This window comes from Dipodomys spectabilis, unplaced genomic scaffold (assembly GCF_019054845.1).
Source record: "Dipodomys spectabilis isolate Male_0828 unplaced genomic scaffold, ASM1905484v1 ptg000034l, whole genome shotgun sequence".
Lineage (NCBI taxonomy): Eukaryota > Metazoa > Chordata > Mammalia > Rodentia > Heteromyidae > Dipodomys > Dipodomys spectabilis.
Window position 1 is genome coordinate 10,275,399 of NW_024870711.1, and position 16,354 is coordinate 10,291,752.

A 16,354-nucleotide genomic window follows, 5' to 3' on the forward strand; every position below is an offset into this window, starting at 1 on the left:
CTATTCTGAAGTGCAGCCTGGGGACGTAGTGTGATCTTGGAGGACTTCCCACAGAAGATGACACTTGAGCAGAGACAGACAAGATGAGAAAGGAACAAGGTATGGGAAATGGGGTCACATTTACTGTAAGCCATTTAAATAGCAACCCTAATCTTTCCAGGCTCCAGGTTGGATAGGTGCGCTAAGACGCCTCACTGCCAGCACTAAAGATGGCGGACGAAGGGGGCGGAACAGGGCTTCTTCTGATTGGCTGCTCCTGGAGCGACGTCATGCCTCGGCGGCGGCGCATCCGGGCTCCCGCCGGCGGCGTCGCGGGAGGCTGGCCGGGGAAGCGGCGCGCCGAGCCGGCGTGCGGCTGAGGGGGACGGTTGCGGAGCGCCCTCGGCGGCCGGCGGGGCCGAGCGCCGCGTCCCGAGGATGGCGGGCTCCCTGCCTCCCTGCGTGGTGGACTGTGGCACCGGGTAAGAGCCCGTGAGCGCCGGCTCCCCTCGGCCGCGGCCCCGCTCGCGCCCCAGCACCCCGCCGCCCGGGGCTCAGGCCTCCGCACCCCGGAGCGGCTCCCCGCCCGCCCGCCCGCCCCTGCCGTCCACGCCGCGCCCGGCAGTGTGCGGCCTCGGGGGCCGGGCCGGGCGAGCGCCCGAGCGTGCCCGCTCCCCGCGCCGCCTGGGCGCCGCCTCGCCACGGCCTGGGGGCCGCGGCCCCTCTCGCGGCTGGGACGGCTCTGCGGACGCGTGTGCCGCCCGGCGCCCGCGGGGTCGCCGGCCCCGCTCCCCTGCGGCGATGCTCACCCCGACCCTTTGCTTCCCCCCCTTCCCTCCTCCCGGGTGAAAGGGCGCGCTCGGGTCGAGGCCCGGCATTCGCACGGACTCCCCTTCCCCTTCCACAAGATGTGTTTTAAGAGACTCCATTTTGGAGAGAAAGGCAGTCTAAATTTGGCAGAGCCTCCCTCCCTTGGGTGCGATCGCCTTTTCCTTTCCCCTTTTTGTCTTTCCTGTGCTGCTGCGGCATTCCGAAGAGACTTGAAGGGAAAATGCCCCGAGTTGTCAGTGGTCCAAGCTTAGCTGGTTTTAGCCGGGCCATCGCGGAGCTCACCGGAGTGAGAGTTTGGGAATCCAAGCCTGCCTGCATGTGGATGTGGTAGTCAGTAAAATCGCCTCCAAGTGCATGGATCCGCTTAACAGCTGTTTCAAGAAAGGACTTTAATCCTCCGGTGACACAAGGCGTTGTGGCTTTTTTCTTTTTTTAACCTTGTGATTCTCTTCTGTAGAAAGATGCAGTTGGTTTGGTTTCCTTGACAACGTTGTGGGGGTGTCTTCTAAATTGCCACCATCCCCGTGTTACTGTTGTGATAGTTCTTTTATTTTGTTCCTAAGGGACCAGAGGTGGTAGTGAGCTGGAAACAACGGCCTCTTGGCTTGTGCTAGTTTTTCTTTTTGAAATACACATTGCAGGGAAGTTGTGGCATTCTAGAAGTTGCTTTTCAGTTGCCATTACAATCCACCTCCTCCAAGTCTTCTCTGTCTCCTGTTGTCTCACAGTGCACCTCCCTGCTCCCTCAGACCTAGTATGTCAACAATGAAGGCAGCATGAAAACATTGTTCTCATTTCCATATTTACTTGTGAGACTTGTATTTTTGGGATTGTCCAACGTATTGAAATACAAAGCATTTCTTGGTGGTTGTGGTAGAATAATGCTCTCAGAGTGGTCAGACCTTTAAAATTAGTAAGCTGAGAATCTTACTCATCACTTTTTGCTATAAATATCAAAAATGTACTCAGTTTTGACCTTTTGAGGTAAATGATGAATGTAATTGCTCTCTGGGAAATTCGCCTTCAGTGCATCATTGTAGCCAAGGCTGAGTTTCCGAGTCACCGGCTTTGGAAACAGCGAAGGAGGGTTCTCTGTGGATACCGTCTGCACTGGAAGCCCCCTCGGGTCTCCTGAACCCCATGGCCAGAAAGGGTAGCCTGGAAGAGTCTGTGCGTACCCAGCTTGGCATATTGGTACTCCTCATATTTCACACAGTTAAATGGCATTTGGATTGTGTTTTACCTAAAAATAGAACCAAAAATGGTAACTCGAAGATAAAAATACCAGAGCTAAGGAAAAGAATGGATTGCCCTAAACTTGAGACCAGTGGTTGGTTGAGCTTGATCCTCACATTTGGTTTTAGTCTGTCTGACAATATTTTTTTTTTTTTTTTTGTCGGTCTTGGGGCTTGAACTCTGGGCCTGGACGCTATCCCTCAGCTCTTCAGCTCAAGGCGAGCGCTCTACCACTTGAGCTACAGCACCACTTCCGGTTTTCTGGTGGTTTATTGGAGATAGGAGTCTAGTGGACTTTCCTTCCCCAGGCTGGCTTTGAACTGAGATATTCAGATTTCAGTCTCCTGATTAGCCACTGGCTCCCTAGTGTTTTTTTAATAGCAAATAAAATTTTGCCCTGGTAGCCTTGAATCCTCTGATCAACCCTGAGGCCAGGTCTGTGAACACAGTGCGGGGTAGGACAATAGGGACAAAAGGGTCTGTTGATTCTAAAAATAAAGTCTGAGCTATTTAAAGGGATGACTAGGCTGCATAGCTTTCAGAACATATTCTGCAAGTCTGTCTTCCTTCTTGACTAATCTTATTAAGCCTTCTTAAATTTTGAAATTAATTTCAAATTTACTAAAAGTAACACAAATCCAGTACTGTATATACTCTTTTCCAGTTGTCTGTGTTTGTTGTATCATTTTCTGTGTTTATATATGAAGGAAGGTTGCACACATCGTACTCCTTTATACAGAGATACAACTAATAACAAGAACTTTTATAAGCATAGAGCAGTTATTAAAATCAGAAAATTTTGTTTTTGTTTGTCGGTTGTAGGTCTTGAACTCTGGGCTTGGGTGCTGTCCTTACCCTCGTCAGCTCAAGGCAAGCGCTCTACCACTAGAGCCACAGCGCCACTTCCGGTTTTCTGAGTGGTTTACTGGAGAGAAGAGTTTCACAGACTTTCCTGCCCAGGCTGACTTATTTTTTTTTTGTCGGTTGTGAGCCTGAACTCTGGGCCTGGGTACCGTCCCTCAGCTCTTCAGCTCAAGATTAGCCCTCTACCACTTGAACCACACCGCCACTTCTGGCTTTTTCTGCTTATGTGGTGCTGAAGAATCGAACCCAGGGCCTCATGCATGCAAGGCAAGCACTCTACCACTGAGCCACCTTCCCAACTTCCCAGGCTGACTTTGAACTGTGACCTTCAGATCTCAGCCTCCTGAGTAGCTAGGATTACAGGTATGAGCCACTGCTGCCCAGCAGTACTAGGGTTTTAAAGTCGCCACTTGAGCATGTGCACACCCTGAATCCTCCTTTTTTTTTTTTTTTTTTTTTTTTCCCCGGAGCCTGGGTACTGTCCCTTACTTAGTTTTTTCAAGTTGGGCTCTCTACCACTTGAGCTACCCCTACACATTCTGCTTTTTGGTGATTAATTGGAAATAAGAGTCTCACCAGCTTTCCTATTTGGGCTGACTTTGATCTCAGCCTCAGATCTCTGATCCTGGATAGCTAGGATTATAGAGGTGAGCCACCAGTGCCAGAAAATGGTGATTAAAAAAACCTCCAGTGTTTTCTCTACTTATGAACTAGTATTTTATTATGAGGCTCCCATACATTATATAAGACTCCAGTATGGATTAGTGTTTATTCAAAAAATTATCTGTTAAGGCCTTCTCATTATTTTCAGTGAGTTATCTGTGTTTGGTCCCCCCCCCCCCCCCCCCCCCCCTCCAAGAGCTTGAACTCAGGGCCTGGGCACTGTCCTGGAACCTTTCTGTGCTCAAAGCTTGCATTTTACTACTTGAGTCATGGTGCCACACTTTGGGCTTTTTCTGAGTAGTTTATTGGAGATAAGAATCTCATGGAGGGGCTGGGAAGGTGGTTCAGTGGTAGAGCGCTTGCCTTGCATGCCAGAGGCCTTGGGTTCGATTCCTCAGCACCACATAAGCAGAAAGAAAAAAGCCGGAAGTGGTGCTGGGGCTCAAGTGGTAGAGCGCTAGCCTTGAGCTGAAGAGCTGAGGGACAGCACCCAGGCCCAGAGTTCAGGCCCCACGACCAGCCCCCCCCCACCCCCCCAAAAAAAAAAAAGAATCTCATGGACTCTCCTTTCTGTGCTGGCTTTGAACCAGATTCTCAGATCTCAGCCTCCTGAGTAGCTAGGATTACAGGTGTGAACCACGGGCACCTGGTTCTCAGTGTAATTTTAACTTCTTTTTATGTGGGAAGCGAAGCATCCTCTCATATGGTTAAGAGCCATTAACGCTTTTTTCTGGTCTTCATTTCTGTAACTTAACGTGTCTTGGGTTTTTGGTTTCCTGCTTTATTTTTAGAAGCTTCCCATGTACTGGGATGTGTGTTTCGGGGAATGGGTGTCACATAAACCCAAGTCCAGTGACTTGCTAAGAGGATTTAGGAATAGTTACAAAGGAAAAAAAAAAGCCTTGGGAGGGATTGCATGTGTGTCTGTGTGTCTGTGTAGAGTGGAAGAAATCCCTGGTGCAGCACACTGTGTACAGGTCAGTTTTCAGGGGAAGAAACCACACTGCTCTACCCATTCTTCTTTCTTAAAAAACTTATTGGGGGGGCTGGGAAGGTGGCTCAGTGGTAGAGCGCTTGCCTTGCATGCATGAGGCCCTGGGTTCTATTCCTCAGCACCACATAAGCAGAAAAAAAAAAGCCGGAAGTGGCGCTGTGGCTCACGTGGTAGAGCACTAGCCTTGAGCTGAAGAGCTGAAGGACAGCGCCCAGGCCACGAGTTCAGGCCCCATGACTGGACCCCCCCCAAAAAAAAAAAACTTATTGGGGGGCTGGGAAGATGGCTCAGTGGTAGAGCGCTTGCCTTGCATGCATGAGGCCCTGGGTTCAATTCCTTAGCACCACATAAGCAGAAAAAAAAGCCAGAAGTGGCGCTGTGGCTCAAGTGGTAGAGCACTAGCCTTGAGGTAAAGAGCTGAGGGACAGCGCCCAGGCCCAGAGTTCAGGCCCCACGACCGGACCCCCCCCCAAAAAAAAAAAAAAAAAAACAAAACCAAAACTTATTTATTGGATCATGGGGCTTGAACTCTGGGCCTGGGCGCTGTCCCTCAGCATTTCAGCTCAAGGCTAGCACTCTACTCCTTGAGCCACAGCGCCACTTCTGGTTTTCTGGTGGTTAATTGGAGATAGGAGTCTGAAGGACTTTCCTGCCCAGGCTGGCTTTGAACTGCTATCCTCAGATCTCATCCTCCTGAGTAGCTAGGATGCCATTGTGACCCACTGATGCTGGGCTCCTGCATCTGATTTTTTTTTGGTCAGTCATGGGCTTGAATTCTGGGCCCGAGTCCTGTTTCTCAGCTCTTCAGCTCAAGGCTAGCACTCTAACAGTTGAGCGACAGCACCACTTCTGGCTTTTTCTGCTAATGTGGTGCTGAGGAATTGAACACAGGGCCTCATGGATGCAAGGCAAGCAGTCTACCACTGAGCCACCTTCCCAGCCCCTGCATCTGAATTTTTTTTTTTTTTTTGGTTCCAGTCGTGGGGCCTGAACTTGGCCTGGGCGCTGTCCCTCAGCTCTTCAGCTCAAGGCTAGCGCTCTACCACTTGAGCCACAATGCCACTTCGGGCTTTTTTTCTTTTTGCTTATGTGGTGCTGAGGAATCAAACCCAGGGCCTCAGGCATGCAAGGCAAGCACTCTACCACTGAGCCACCTTCCCAGCCTTGCATCTGAATTTTTAAAACATTATTTTTCCATCTCTTTCTTATTTCTTGACTTTGTGTCATACTCAGGAAAAGCTTTTTCCTTTCATTCTTGGTTTTTTTTTTTTTTTTTTTTTTTTTGTCGGCCGTGGGGCTTGAACTCTGGGCCTGGGCGCTGTCCCTCAGCTCTTCAGCTCAAGGCGAGCGCTCTACCACTTGAGCTACAGCGCCACTTCCGGTTTTCTGGTGGTTTTATTGGAGATAGGAGTCTCACGGTCTCTCCTGCCCGGCCTGGCTTTGAACCACGATCCTCAGATCTCAGCCTCCTGAGTAGCTAGGATTACAGGCATGAGCCACCAGCGCCCGGCTTGGGTTATATTTTTTAAGTAAGTTATTTCCTTCCTTCCTTCCTTCCTTCCTTCCTTCCTTCCTTCCTTCCTTCCTTCCTTCCTTTCCTTCCTTCCTTCCTTCCTTCCTTCCTTCCTTCCTTTTCTCCCTCCCTCGCTCCTTTTTGTTGTTGTTGGTTGTGAGTCTTGAACTCAGGGCCTGGGTGCTATCCCTGAGCTCTTCAGCTCAAGGCTAGCGTTCTACCACTTTGAGCCATAGCACCACTTCTAGTTTTCTGGTGGTTAATTGGAGATTATTCTCAAAGACTTTCCTGCCCAGGCTGGCTTTGAACCATGATCTTCACATCTCAGCCTTCTGAGTAGCTAGGATTACAGATGAGAGCCACCTGTGCCTGGCTTGTAATTTTTTTTTTTTTTCTCATATGAATCGCAACTCTCTTCTCCTATATGCAGAATGGGTCCGTTTACATTAGCTCTTTTTCCTTTTGGCTGTCTGTTTATTTCAATTTCATTTATGGAGAAATCTTGCTGACAGATGTGACTGAAGATGCTGCCTTTGCTCTGTGTGTGTGCAGTTGTGTTTATTTCTGGATTTTGTCTTGTGTTTGCCTCTGCCTCTTGGTCTATTTACAGTAACATTAATTACTGATGCAATGCAGAAAGATTTAAGGTCTAGTTGTGCAGCCTTCCTGCCCCTCCTATTTTTTTCTGGGGCTTTCCCATCTATTTGTGCGTATTCTTTCCAGCTCCAAGAGAAAACTACCTGATGGCATTTTTGTTGAGTAAATTTTAAGTTAATTTAGTGAGGAACATCTTGATGATGTTAACTCTTCCTGCTGAATTCATGATGTTTGTTTCTATTAGTTTAAGTCTGTGTTCAATATCTCACCTAAAAGCTTCATTTATGAAAGTTCTTAAAATCCTTAGTAGCATTGGTTTTTGTTGTTGCTAGTCCTGGGGTGTGAACTCGGCCTGGGTCCTGTATCTGAGCTTTTTTTGCTTAAGCGCTCTACTGCTTGAGCTCAGTTCCATTTTTGGTGCTTAATTGGAGATAAGAGTCTCATGGACTTTTCTGGCTTTGAACTGTCATTCTGAGCAACTAGGATTGCAGGCATGAGCCATCAGAGCCCAGAAGCACTGACTTTTTAAACCATATATCATATATTCTCATACTAAAATGTTTTGAAGTACTTTATGGGACATATGGTGATATAAATGCACATTCTCATCACACCTTCTCCTGGAATGTCCCAAAATGAACAAACCTAATCAAAAATAGAGAAGAAAACAGCTGAAATTCATTTTTTTAAATGAAGTTTACAGTAAAATGTGAACCCACTTGTGGGGAGGATACTGGGATGTGATATTTCTGTCCATCTCTGGCTGGCTGCAGGTGTTTTACTGTAACTGACAAGTCTCTGAAGCCACGACTCACAGAACTTGCTGGAGATCTGGGAAATGCCATAAGGCATAACATGGCCACAATTCATTTCCATGCTACCAAGTAGCCAAGCATGCTGCTCAGAAGAGGAGTGATGTCCTAATACTGCCTTTGCCTTTGCCTTTGACTTGGGGACATGGGAGGATTACCAGCTTTTATCTGAGTGCACATAATATGTGATAATATGTGAGAGGAGTCATTTCCACTGTGAACTTTGGTATTGGATGTGGCTTCAGAGCAAAGGATTTTATAGGATTTCTGGAAAGGAATCCTCTATAATATACCATATATAATCCTATGTAATATACCCAAATTTTGGCACTGCTAGTGAATTCTTTCATCCTGTGAACACCCAAAGGAGACTCATAGATGCAGGACATTACACATAGTCTCTCAACGTGGGGAAGGGAGTTTGTTTGTTTTTTGTTTTGTGCTGTTTGTGTGTTTGTTTTGTGGTGTTTAATTGGAGAAAAGAGTCTCACGGATTTTTCTGTGTGGGCTGGCTTCGAACTGCAATCCTCAGCTCTCAGACTCTTGAGTAGCTAGGGCACCTGTCAAGAGAGTAGTTTTCGCTGGGCGCTGGTGGCTCACGCCTATAATCCTGGCTACTCAGGAGGCTGAGATCTGAGAATCGCGGTTCAAAGCCAGCCCGGGCAGGAGAGACCGTGAGACTCCTATCTCCAATAAACCACCAGAAAACCGGAAGTGGCGCTGTAGCTCAAGTGGTAGAGTGCTCGCCTTGAGCTGAAGAGCTGAGGGACAGCGCCCAGGCCCAGAGTTCAAGCCCCACGACCGACAAAAAAAAAAAAAAAAAAAAAAAAGAGAGTAGTTTTGATAATAAGCTAGTAGGAGGACCAGGGAGAGCTATGTCCCAACAAAGTTGAGAATTAAGCAGAAAGGTTCCAATATGAGTCTTATTCGTAGACAATAAGGGACATGACAAACAAATGCAGATAAAATAGGTTCCAATATGAGTCTTATTCGTAGACAATAAGGGACATGACAAACAAATGCAGATAAAATACACTTTGGCAAAAGGGGCACTTCATGATTTGGGACTACAGTTTTAGAAAAAAAGTGTCTTGGCTTTTAAAAAATGCTGACAGGGGCTGGGAAGGTGGCTCAGTGGTAGAGCACTTGCCTTGCATGCCAGAGGCCCTGGGTTCGATTCCTCAGCACCACATAAGCAAAAAGAAAAAAGCCGGAAGTGGCACTGTGGCTCAAGTGGTAGAGCGCTAGCCTTGAGCTGAAGAGCTGAGGGACAGCGCCCAGGCCTAGAGTTCATTCCCCATGACCGGACCCAAAAAAAAAAAAAATGCTGACAGTATGGGCTCAGTAAGATGAAAGAGCGAAGTAAACTGATGAAAATAAGCTGAAAGCAAGTTTGAAAGTGAGTGGATGTCCATAAGGAAGTAGATAGACTAATTCCAGAATGGAAACTATTGGAAGCTGGAGCAGTAGTGCCAGTGTTCCTAGACTCGCATTTACGCAAGGACAGGCTTGGTAAATTACATAAGCTACAGTGGAAAGGCCAGAGAAAGAATATTGATTAGAGAGAAGATAGAAGCCATGAGAGCCACAGAGATAAAATGTAGTCTGAGCTGGTGTTTTGAAGAGAAAAGAATAAGAAAGATAAGACATTGATAAAAAGTTTCACAGGTGGGCTGGCAAGGTGGCTCAATGGTAGAGCGCTTGCCTTGCATGCCTGAGGCCCTGGGTTCGATTTCCCAGCACCACATAATAAGCAAAAAGAAAAAAAGCTGGAAGTGGCGCTGTGGCTCAAGTGGTAGAGTGCTAGCCTTGAGCTGAAGAGCTGAGGGACAGTGCCCAGGCCCAGAGTTCAGGCCCCACGACTGGACCAAAAAAAAAAAAAGTTTCACAGGTTAGCCAGGCAGTACAGCCTGGGATTACATTAATCCCAGCACTCGGAGGCTGACGCTAGAGGATTCAGTTCAAGGCTGGACTGATCTACATAGTGACTTCAACCTAGCTTAAGCTGTGAATTGATCTGCTTCAAAAGTTTTTTTTAAAAACTCCTGGAATAAAGTGTCATATGATTATATAGATATAAAGGCTCATTGTGAACTATATCAATATAGTAAATTCATTAAACAGTCTATTAAAGTGGAAACATCTGGTGAATTTACTAGAAAGACACACATTGTCCTTCCTTCCTTCCTTCCTTCCTTCCTTCCTTCCTTCCTTCCTTCCTTCCTTCCTTCCTTCCTTCCTTCCTTCCTTCCTTCCTTCCTTCCTTCCTTCCTTCCTTCCTTCCTTCCTTCCTTCCTTCCTTCCTTCCTTCCTTCCTTCCTTCCTTCCTTCCATCGTAGGGCTTGAACTCTGGGCCTGGGTGCTGTCCCTCAGCTCTTCAGTTCAAGGTGAGTGCTCTACCACTTGAGCCACAGTGCCACATCTGGTTTTCTGGTGGTTTATTGGAGATAAGAGTCTCACAGACTTTTCTGCCCTGGGTGGGTGTGTACCTCAAATCTCAGCCTCCCGAGTAGCTAGAATTACTGGCGAGAGCCACTGGGGCCTGGCTTACCTATACACATTTAAGCAGAAGGAAATCTCACTTGTGAAGGAAAGAATAAACTAGTTCAGTTTTTGACTTTTTTCAGTATAATTTGCCCGAGGACAGTAGAGTTACACATATTGAGAGGTTTGTGTGTGTGTGTGTGTGTGTGTGTGTGTGTGTGTGTGTTTGCAGACGATGTGACTATATTGAAATGTCAGTAGAGTATAACATAAGACCTCAACTAATAGCTGGGTGTAGTACTGGATATCTGTCATCTCATCTTTGGTGGGAATCCTAGAGTAAGGATTGAGGTACCAGCCCAGGCAAAATGAGAGACCGTATCTCAAAATAAGCAGAACAAAAAAAGCCTGGATGTGTGGTTTAGTGGTGGAATGCCTGTTTAGCAAGATTGAGGCCTTGAGTTCAAACCCTGTTACCACCAAAAATAACGAAGACAAAACACATTGACATTTTCAAATATGCAGTTGCCCAAGATTTCTCACTTCATAAACCCCACTAAAAACTTACTTGCATATATAACCCAGCCAACTGAAAGATGGATCATCTGGGCACCAGTGGCTCATGCCTGTAATCCTAGCTACTCAGGAGGATTGCAATTCAGAGCCATCATGGGCAGGAAAGTCTGTGAGAGACTCTGATCTCCAATTAATCACAGAAAAAGCCAGAAGTGGCATTTTGGCTCATGTGGTAGAGCACTATCTTTGAGCAAAAAGGAGCTCAGAGACAGTGTGCAGGCCCAGCGTTCAGTACCAGGACTGGCAAAAAAAAAAAAAAAAAAGAATCTGAGGATTTCATATATATGAAATATAACCTATAAAAGTGGAATAAATACTAACATAGCCTTGAAAATCGAAAGATAGTCATGCATACACAGCCAAAAAACTGCTGAAAATGTCAACATAATGAATTAGGCTGACAAGTAGGGGAGGGAGATAGTTTATCTTTCATCATATGTAGTCAAGGAATACCTTTCACTCTGGAAATTGATGGATTGAAGCTTTCATTATAGTTAACACTGACTGCAACCTTCAAAACTTTACCAGCTAGCCGGGTGCTGGTGGCTCACGCCTGTAATCCTAGCTACTCAGGAGGCTGAGATCTGAGAATCACGGTTCAAAGCCAGCCCGGGCAGGAGAGACTGTGAGACTCCTATCTCCAATAAACCACCAGAAAACCGGAAGTGGCGCTGTAGCTCAAGTGGTAGAGCGCTAGCCTTGAGCTGAAGAGCTGAGGGACAGCGCCCAGGCCCAGAGTTCAAGCCCCACGACCGACAAAAAACAAAACAAACAAAAAAACAAAACAAAAAAAAAACAAAAGCAAAAAAACTTTACCAGCTGGAAGGAAGAAAAACAATAGAGTAAGAATAGATCATTTCAGGCTGGGTACTGGTGGCTCATATCTATATTTCTAGCTACTTAAGAGGCTGAGATTTGAGGATTGAAGCCAGTCCCATCAGGAAAGTCTGTGAGACTCTTTATTTCCAATTAACCACCAAAAAGTCTGAAGTAAAGATGTGGCTCAAGTGGTAGAGCACTAGCTTTGAGCAAAAAAGTTCAAGTGTCAGGACCAATATACGCACAACATATACACAGAATTGATTAGTTCAGATGCTGGGCCTGTACCTCAGTGGCAGAACAGTTGCTTATTCACATATATGAGGCTCTGGTTGTTGTCAGCACCATAGACAACAAACAAAAATAATCAACTAAATAGAAAACAGAGAATGGAATCATATGCAAGTTGAACAAGAGTGAGAGTCTGAGCCGGGCGCTCATGCCTGTAATCCTAGCTACTTAGGATCTGAGGATCACAGTTCAAAGCCAGCCCAGGCAGGAAAGTCTGTGAGACTCTTATGTCCAGTAAAACACTAGAAAACTGGAAATATGCTGTGACTCAAGCAGTAGAGTGCTAGCCTTGAGCTGAAGAATGCAGGGACAACACCCAAGCCCAGAGTTCATGACTGACCAAAAAAAAAAAAAAAAAAAAAGTGAGAGTCTGTTGAACATAATATGAATTTAAGAAAATGGTCATAAATACATCTAACAAATGCAGATTAGCAGGATGAGAATGTAGCCTAGTGGTAGCATTCTTGCCTTGCATACAAGAAGTCCTGGATTCTATTCCTCCACATACACAGAAAAAGCCAGAAGTGCCACTGTGGCTCAAGTGGTAGAGTGCTAGCATTGAGTGAAAGAAGCTCAGGGACAGTGCCCAGACCCTGAGGTCAAGCCCTAGGACTGGCACAAAAAACAAAAAACAACAACAAATGCAGATTAAGGTTGGCAACACACAAAGCTCCTGTGCCAGAAAATGAATAGATACACAGGGATAAAGGAGATTATACCAAGGCAGTTTCTGTGCAGAAGGGTGTGTAGCCATTCTTTCCAGGCAGACACACTGGTGGGGCAGCCTGCTGGGTTTTTATTCCATCCCAAGTCTGTCTCTCGTCAAGGAGTCAGGCTCACATCCTATTCACAGTTGGTTACCAAGGTGATAGGGTAATACAGGAAGTTAGAAAGCACCCCAGCCATAGGTTACTATTGTCTCTTTTCTCCCTATCTATGGCTTAGTACAGCTTTTTTTTTTTTTTTGGTCCGGTCGTGGGGCCTGAACTCTGGGCCTGGGCGCTGTCCCTCAGCTCTTCAGCTCAAGGCTAGCGCTCTACCACTTGAGCCACAGCACCACTTCCGGCTTTTTTCTTTTTGCTTATGTGGTGCTGAGGAATTGAACCCAGGGCCTCAGGCATAGCAAGGCAAGCGCTCTACCACTGAGCCACCTTCCCAGCCCCTTAGTACAGCTTTTTAAAAGCTCCTTTTACTTTGGTTCTAATGGAACTTTAGGAAAGAATGATGTTAGATCATATTTACTCCGCCGTTTAAACAGTTAAAATGCCATATGAAATACCATTTTAATATGGAAGTTACAGTTCATTTCATAATATTCAGAGTCCATAAAGGAGAAATGCCAGTTCCAACCAGCAGATTCAGGGGTGACAAATGAAGAATATGCCCATGAAGAGTTATGATATCTTTAGTAACATTGTGGGGGCAAGGAATGAGTTAACTTTCAGACTTGGTTAAACCCACATGTCCTCCCCAGCCTCTTGTAAAAACAGTTCAGATTGGTTCAGGGCTATTATAAGGGTACATTCTAAGGGGTAGCTAACAAGAAATCAGGAAGTAAGGGTAGCAGTTTTAGAAACAGACCCAGGATACCAGGAATCACTAAGATAGGTACATACAGGGACTCCTGTCTTTTGACTGGTTACTACAGATCAGACACTTCTAATTCTGTGTAAAACAATCACAACCAGGGTTTTCCACCGAAGTCATTGATACTTCCACACACACCAGTTGAATCTGCAGCCAGTCATAGTCCCCACAGGGCTCTAGGGTTCCCACCGGGCAGCCCTTTACCTCTTACATTTACCAAATAACAAAAAACAAAAACAAGGAACAAAACAACAACAAAAGCCCAACTTAGGGGCAGATCAAATAGGTAAAAAAGACTAAATTGAGATAAGTGCATTTGGAAATCCTGAATTCTATAAAAAGAGACTGTGGTTTATACAACCCAGGGTGAACATTTGAAAAACTGATTGCAGTTATACAGTGCATAGTGTGAGGATTATATATTATTTAAAAACTGTTATTAAGATCTAAGCTCAGTTTTGTGTGACAGTCTTAGGAGGGAGTAGTGCTATTCTAGTTGAAATTGAGTTTGAGACAGGATCTCACACAGGCCTCAGATGAACTTCCCTGTAGATAGAGGAGCAAGTACCCTGTATAAAGATGTAAGAAAAGCACTTCTGTTGTTTTTGTTTCTGTTTCTCTGTATGTGTGTGTGCAAATGCATGCCTGTACCAGTTCTGGGGCTTGAACTCTGTTCCCTGAGCTTTCTTCAAGTCTAGTGCTCTACCACTTGGGCCATACTTCCACTTCCAGCTTTTTGGTGGTTAATTGCTATTTAATTGGAAGAAAATCTCATGGGCTGCCTGAGCTGGCTTTGAACCGCAGTGCTTTTGAGCTGTCTCCTCAGTAGTTCAGGATTAGAGGTATGACCCATTGGCACCTGTCCTTTTTTTTTTGTTTTTTTTTTTTGTTTTTTTTTTTGAGACAAGATTTTTCTGTTTAGCCCTAAGAACTTGCCATCTTTCTGCTTCAACTTTCCAAGTACTGGATTGTAGGCATGTGCCACCTCATTCTTCTGCCTGTGGGTTTTTGTGGTTCAGTCCATGTTGCATCCACGCTGGAAAACCTCTGGAATCCGAGTTGACCTGGAAACTTTCCCTTTGTGGCTGTGAATCTTGGAGTAGTAGACTTGCAGGCTCTCTTCCCAGCTCTGCAGTCTGCAGACTTGAGAGGGCTTCAGGTGGCTCGCAGTCCCTAGAGCTGAGGTCTCACTTTCCCCTGGGACATGAACTCAGGTGCTGTGGAGGCTGAGCCGTGTGGTATGATATAAGGCAGACACCTCACTTGTTTTGTCTTCCCTAAGTCTAGCATGTGGTAAAATACATTTAAAAATCATAAAAATCAATTTGTTATAATTAGAAATGTCACTCCAACGATCTAGTCTCAAGCACATTGGACTAGTTTGTGAAAAATAAATTCATAGCTCCTTTCACAAGGCTCTAAGTATTTTATTTATGATTTAGTGCAGCATGGGGCCTGGCTGTGCAGACTTCACTATTAATTAGTCTTGGTAAAAAAGGAAGAGCTGATAAGTCTCTTCAATGTACTGAAGCTTCTCAGCTTTTCCAGCAGATGGTCTGACGGTTTTCACCCCCTTTTTTATATTTAGGAGATTAGCAAATGCTTTTGGAACACATAGTAGTATTTTGGCATTGGTTTTAGTAAAGACTTTTGGAATCTATCATGCAGGGTATCTTGACAGAAAATGGGCTTCTTCTGAAATGAGATGGTAAAGAGATACTTCTGTCAGACCAGTCCCAGGAGACGACAGTAGCTGTTCTAGACATATGCCATGACATTTAGAGAAAATTACATAATCCTTTTCTAACCCACTCCCCCCAAAAGTTCAGGAAGTTGGGAAATAAGTCTACTTCTACAGAGCCAATGCCAGAATTAGCCTGCAGTATTTAGATTTTTGCTTTTTTTTTTTTTCCTGCAGTTCACTAGTTGGTCTTAGGCAGCTTAATTATTCTCAGTGCCTTAATTTTCTCATCTGCAAAGTCGGATACTATTCACTTTTTTCTTAAGTTTTGTAAGGACTGAAAGAGCATGGAAGCACTTTAAAAATCATTAGGGATGCACAAATCATTTGTTTGTATTGTAGTAGAAAAAGTATAATGCTGTTTTATAACCACTTTATTTGACATTTGTATTTGATTCTTAGTATTCACAGTTACCTGTTTCACAACTCAGGTTATAATCTGAGACTTGATATTTTAGGACTTGGAGTACTTAAGATGAAAGACATTAATGGAATGTGGATGAGAGCTTTATCATCTAAACGTGTGATGACTTTGTGCTTTTAGGTATACCAAGCTTGGCTACGCAGGCAACACTGAGCCACAGTTCATTATACCATCATGTAAGTAAAGCTTTACCCTGGGGTTTTAAAGGCTGTATTCCTAGCATTCTCATTGCAAACATTCCTAAGCATTCTTTTTAGTTTCTCAAGTTGTGTTAACTTACTGTCTTTTAGAAGATTGTTCTAGCTACTGGGAAAGGTTATTTTGCACCTAATTACTGAATGTTGCTGTAGGCATTGCTGTGACCTGAAACCCTGAAGTGTTCTAGTCCCTTGATTCCCTGCTCACGCGGCCCTGCCTCTGTCATCTGAGTGTCATTAGGAAACGGGGTAGGATGCTCTCTAGAAAATGGACATCTGGCTCTATACTAAGACAAATTTGTAATTTTAAATAAGTACAGTTCTGTTGGCCTGGCAACTTCATGAGGGAACATTATCTGCACTAATCACTCTTTTTTTGGTGGAAATAAGAGGACTGCAACCACTTAGATAGACTTAAACAAAATCATACTCTGTTTTTGTTTTAGGTTTTAGTCAGTAGAGAGGGATAATCTTGCATTTTTGGCATGAGCTCTGCCTACCCCATCTTTGTTTGCCATAGAAGTTTCATCAAGGTCAAGGCTGTGTTTATAGGTAGAGAGTTTTAGAAAGATCTAAATCCCAAGTTACGAGTTGGAGACAGTTTGCCAAGGAGAAAGTGTATCAACCAAGAGTGAGGGAAACTTGATTCCCTAGACATTGCTCCTCTGAGACAAGCTGAGGCCTTAGATACTGTAAGGGATTAGCTAGAGATAGTTGTAGGGGCAGGATCTATGACCACTACCCAA

General features: G+C 45.1%; 1 protein-coding gene across 4 annotated transcripts in view; it reads left to right on the top strand.

Moving 5' to 3' along the window:
* Window positions 1-347: 347 nt before the first annotated feature.
* Window positions 348-16,354, top strand: part of Actr3b (actin related protein 3B) — a 57,610-nt gene continuing 41,603 nt past the window's right edge. Inside the window, exons 1-2 of one of the 4 annotated variants that reach the window (XM_042677291.1) lie at window positions 348-461; window positions 15,532-15,587. In XM_042677291.1, the coding sequence (XP_042533225.1) occupies window positions 418-461; window positions 15,532-15,587 (100 nt within the window). In that variant the 5' untranslated portion in view covers window positions 348-417. The remainder of the gene's footprint in view (window positions 462-15,531; window positions 15,588-16,354) is intronic. The other 3 variants (XM_042677290.1, XM_042677289.1, XM_042677292.1) reach the window with 3 other exon arrangements.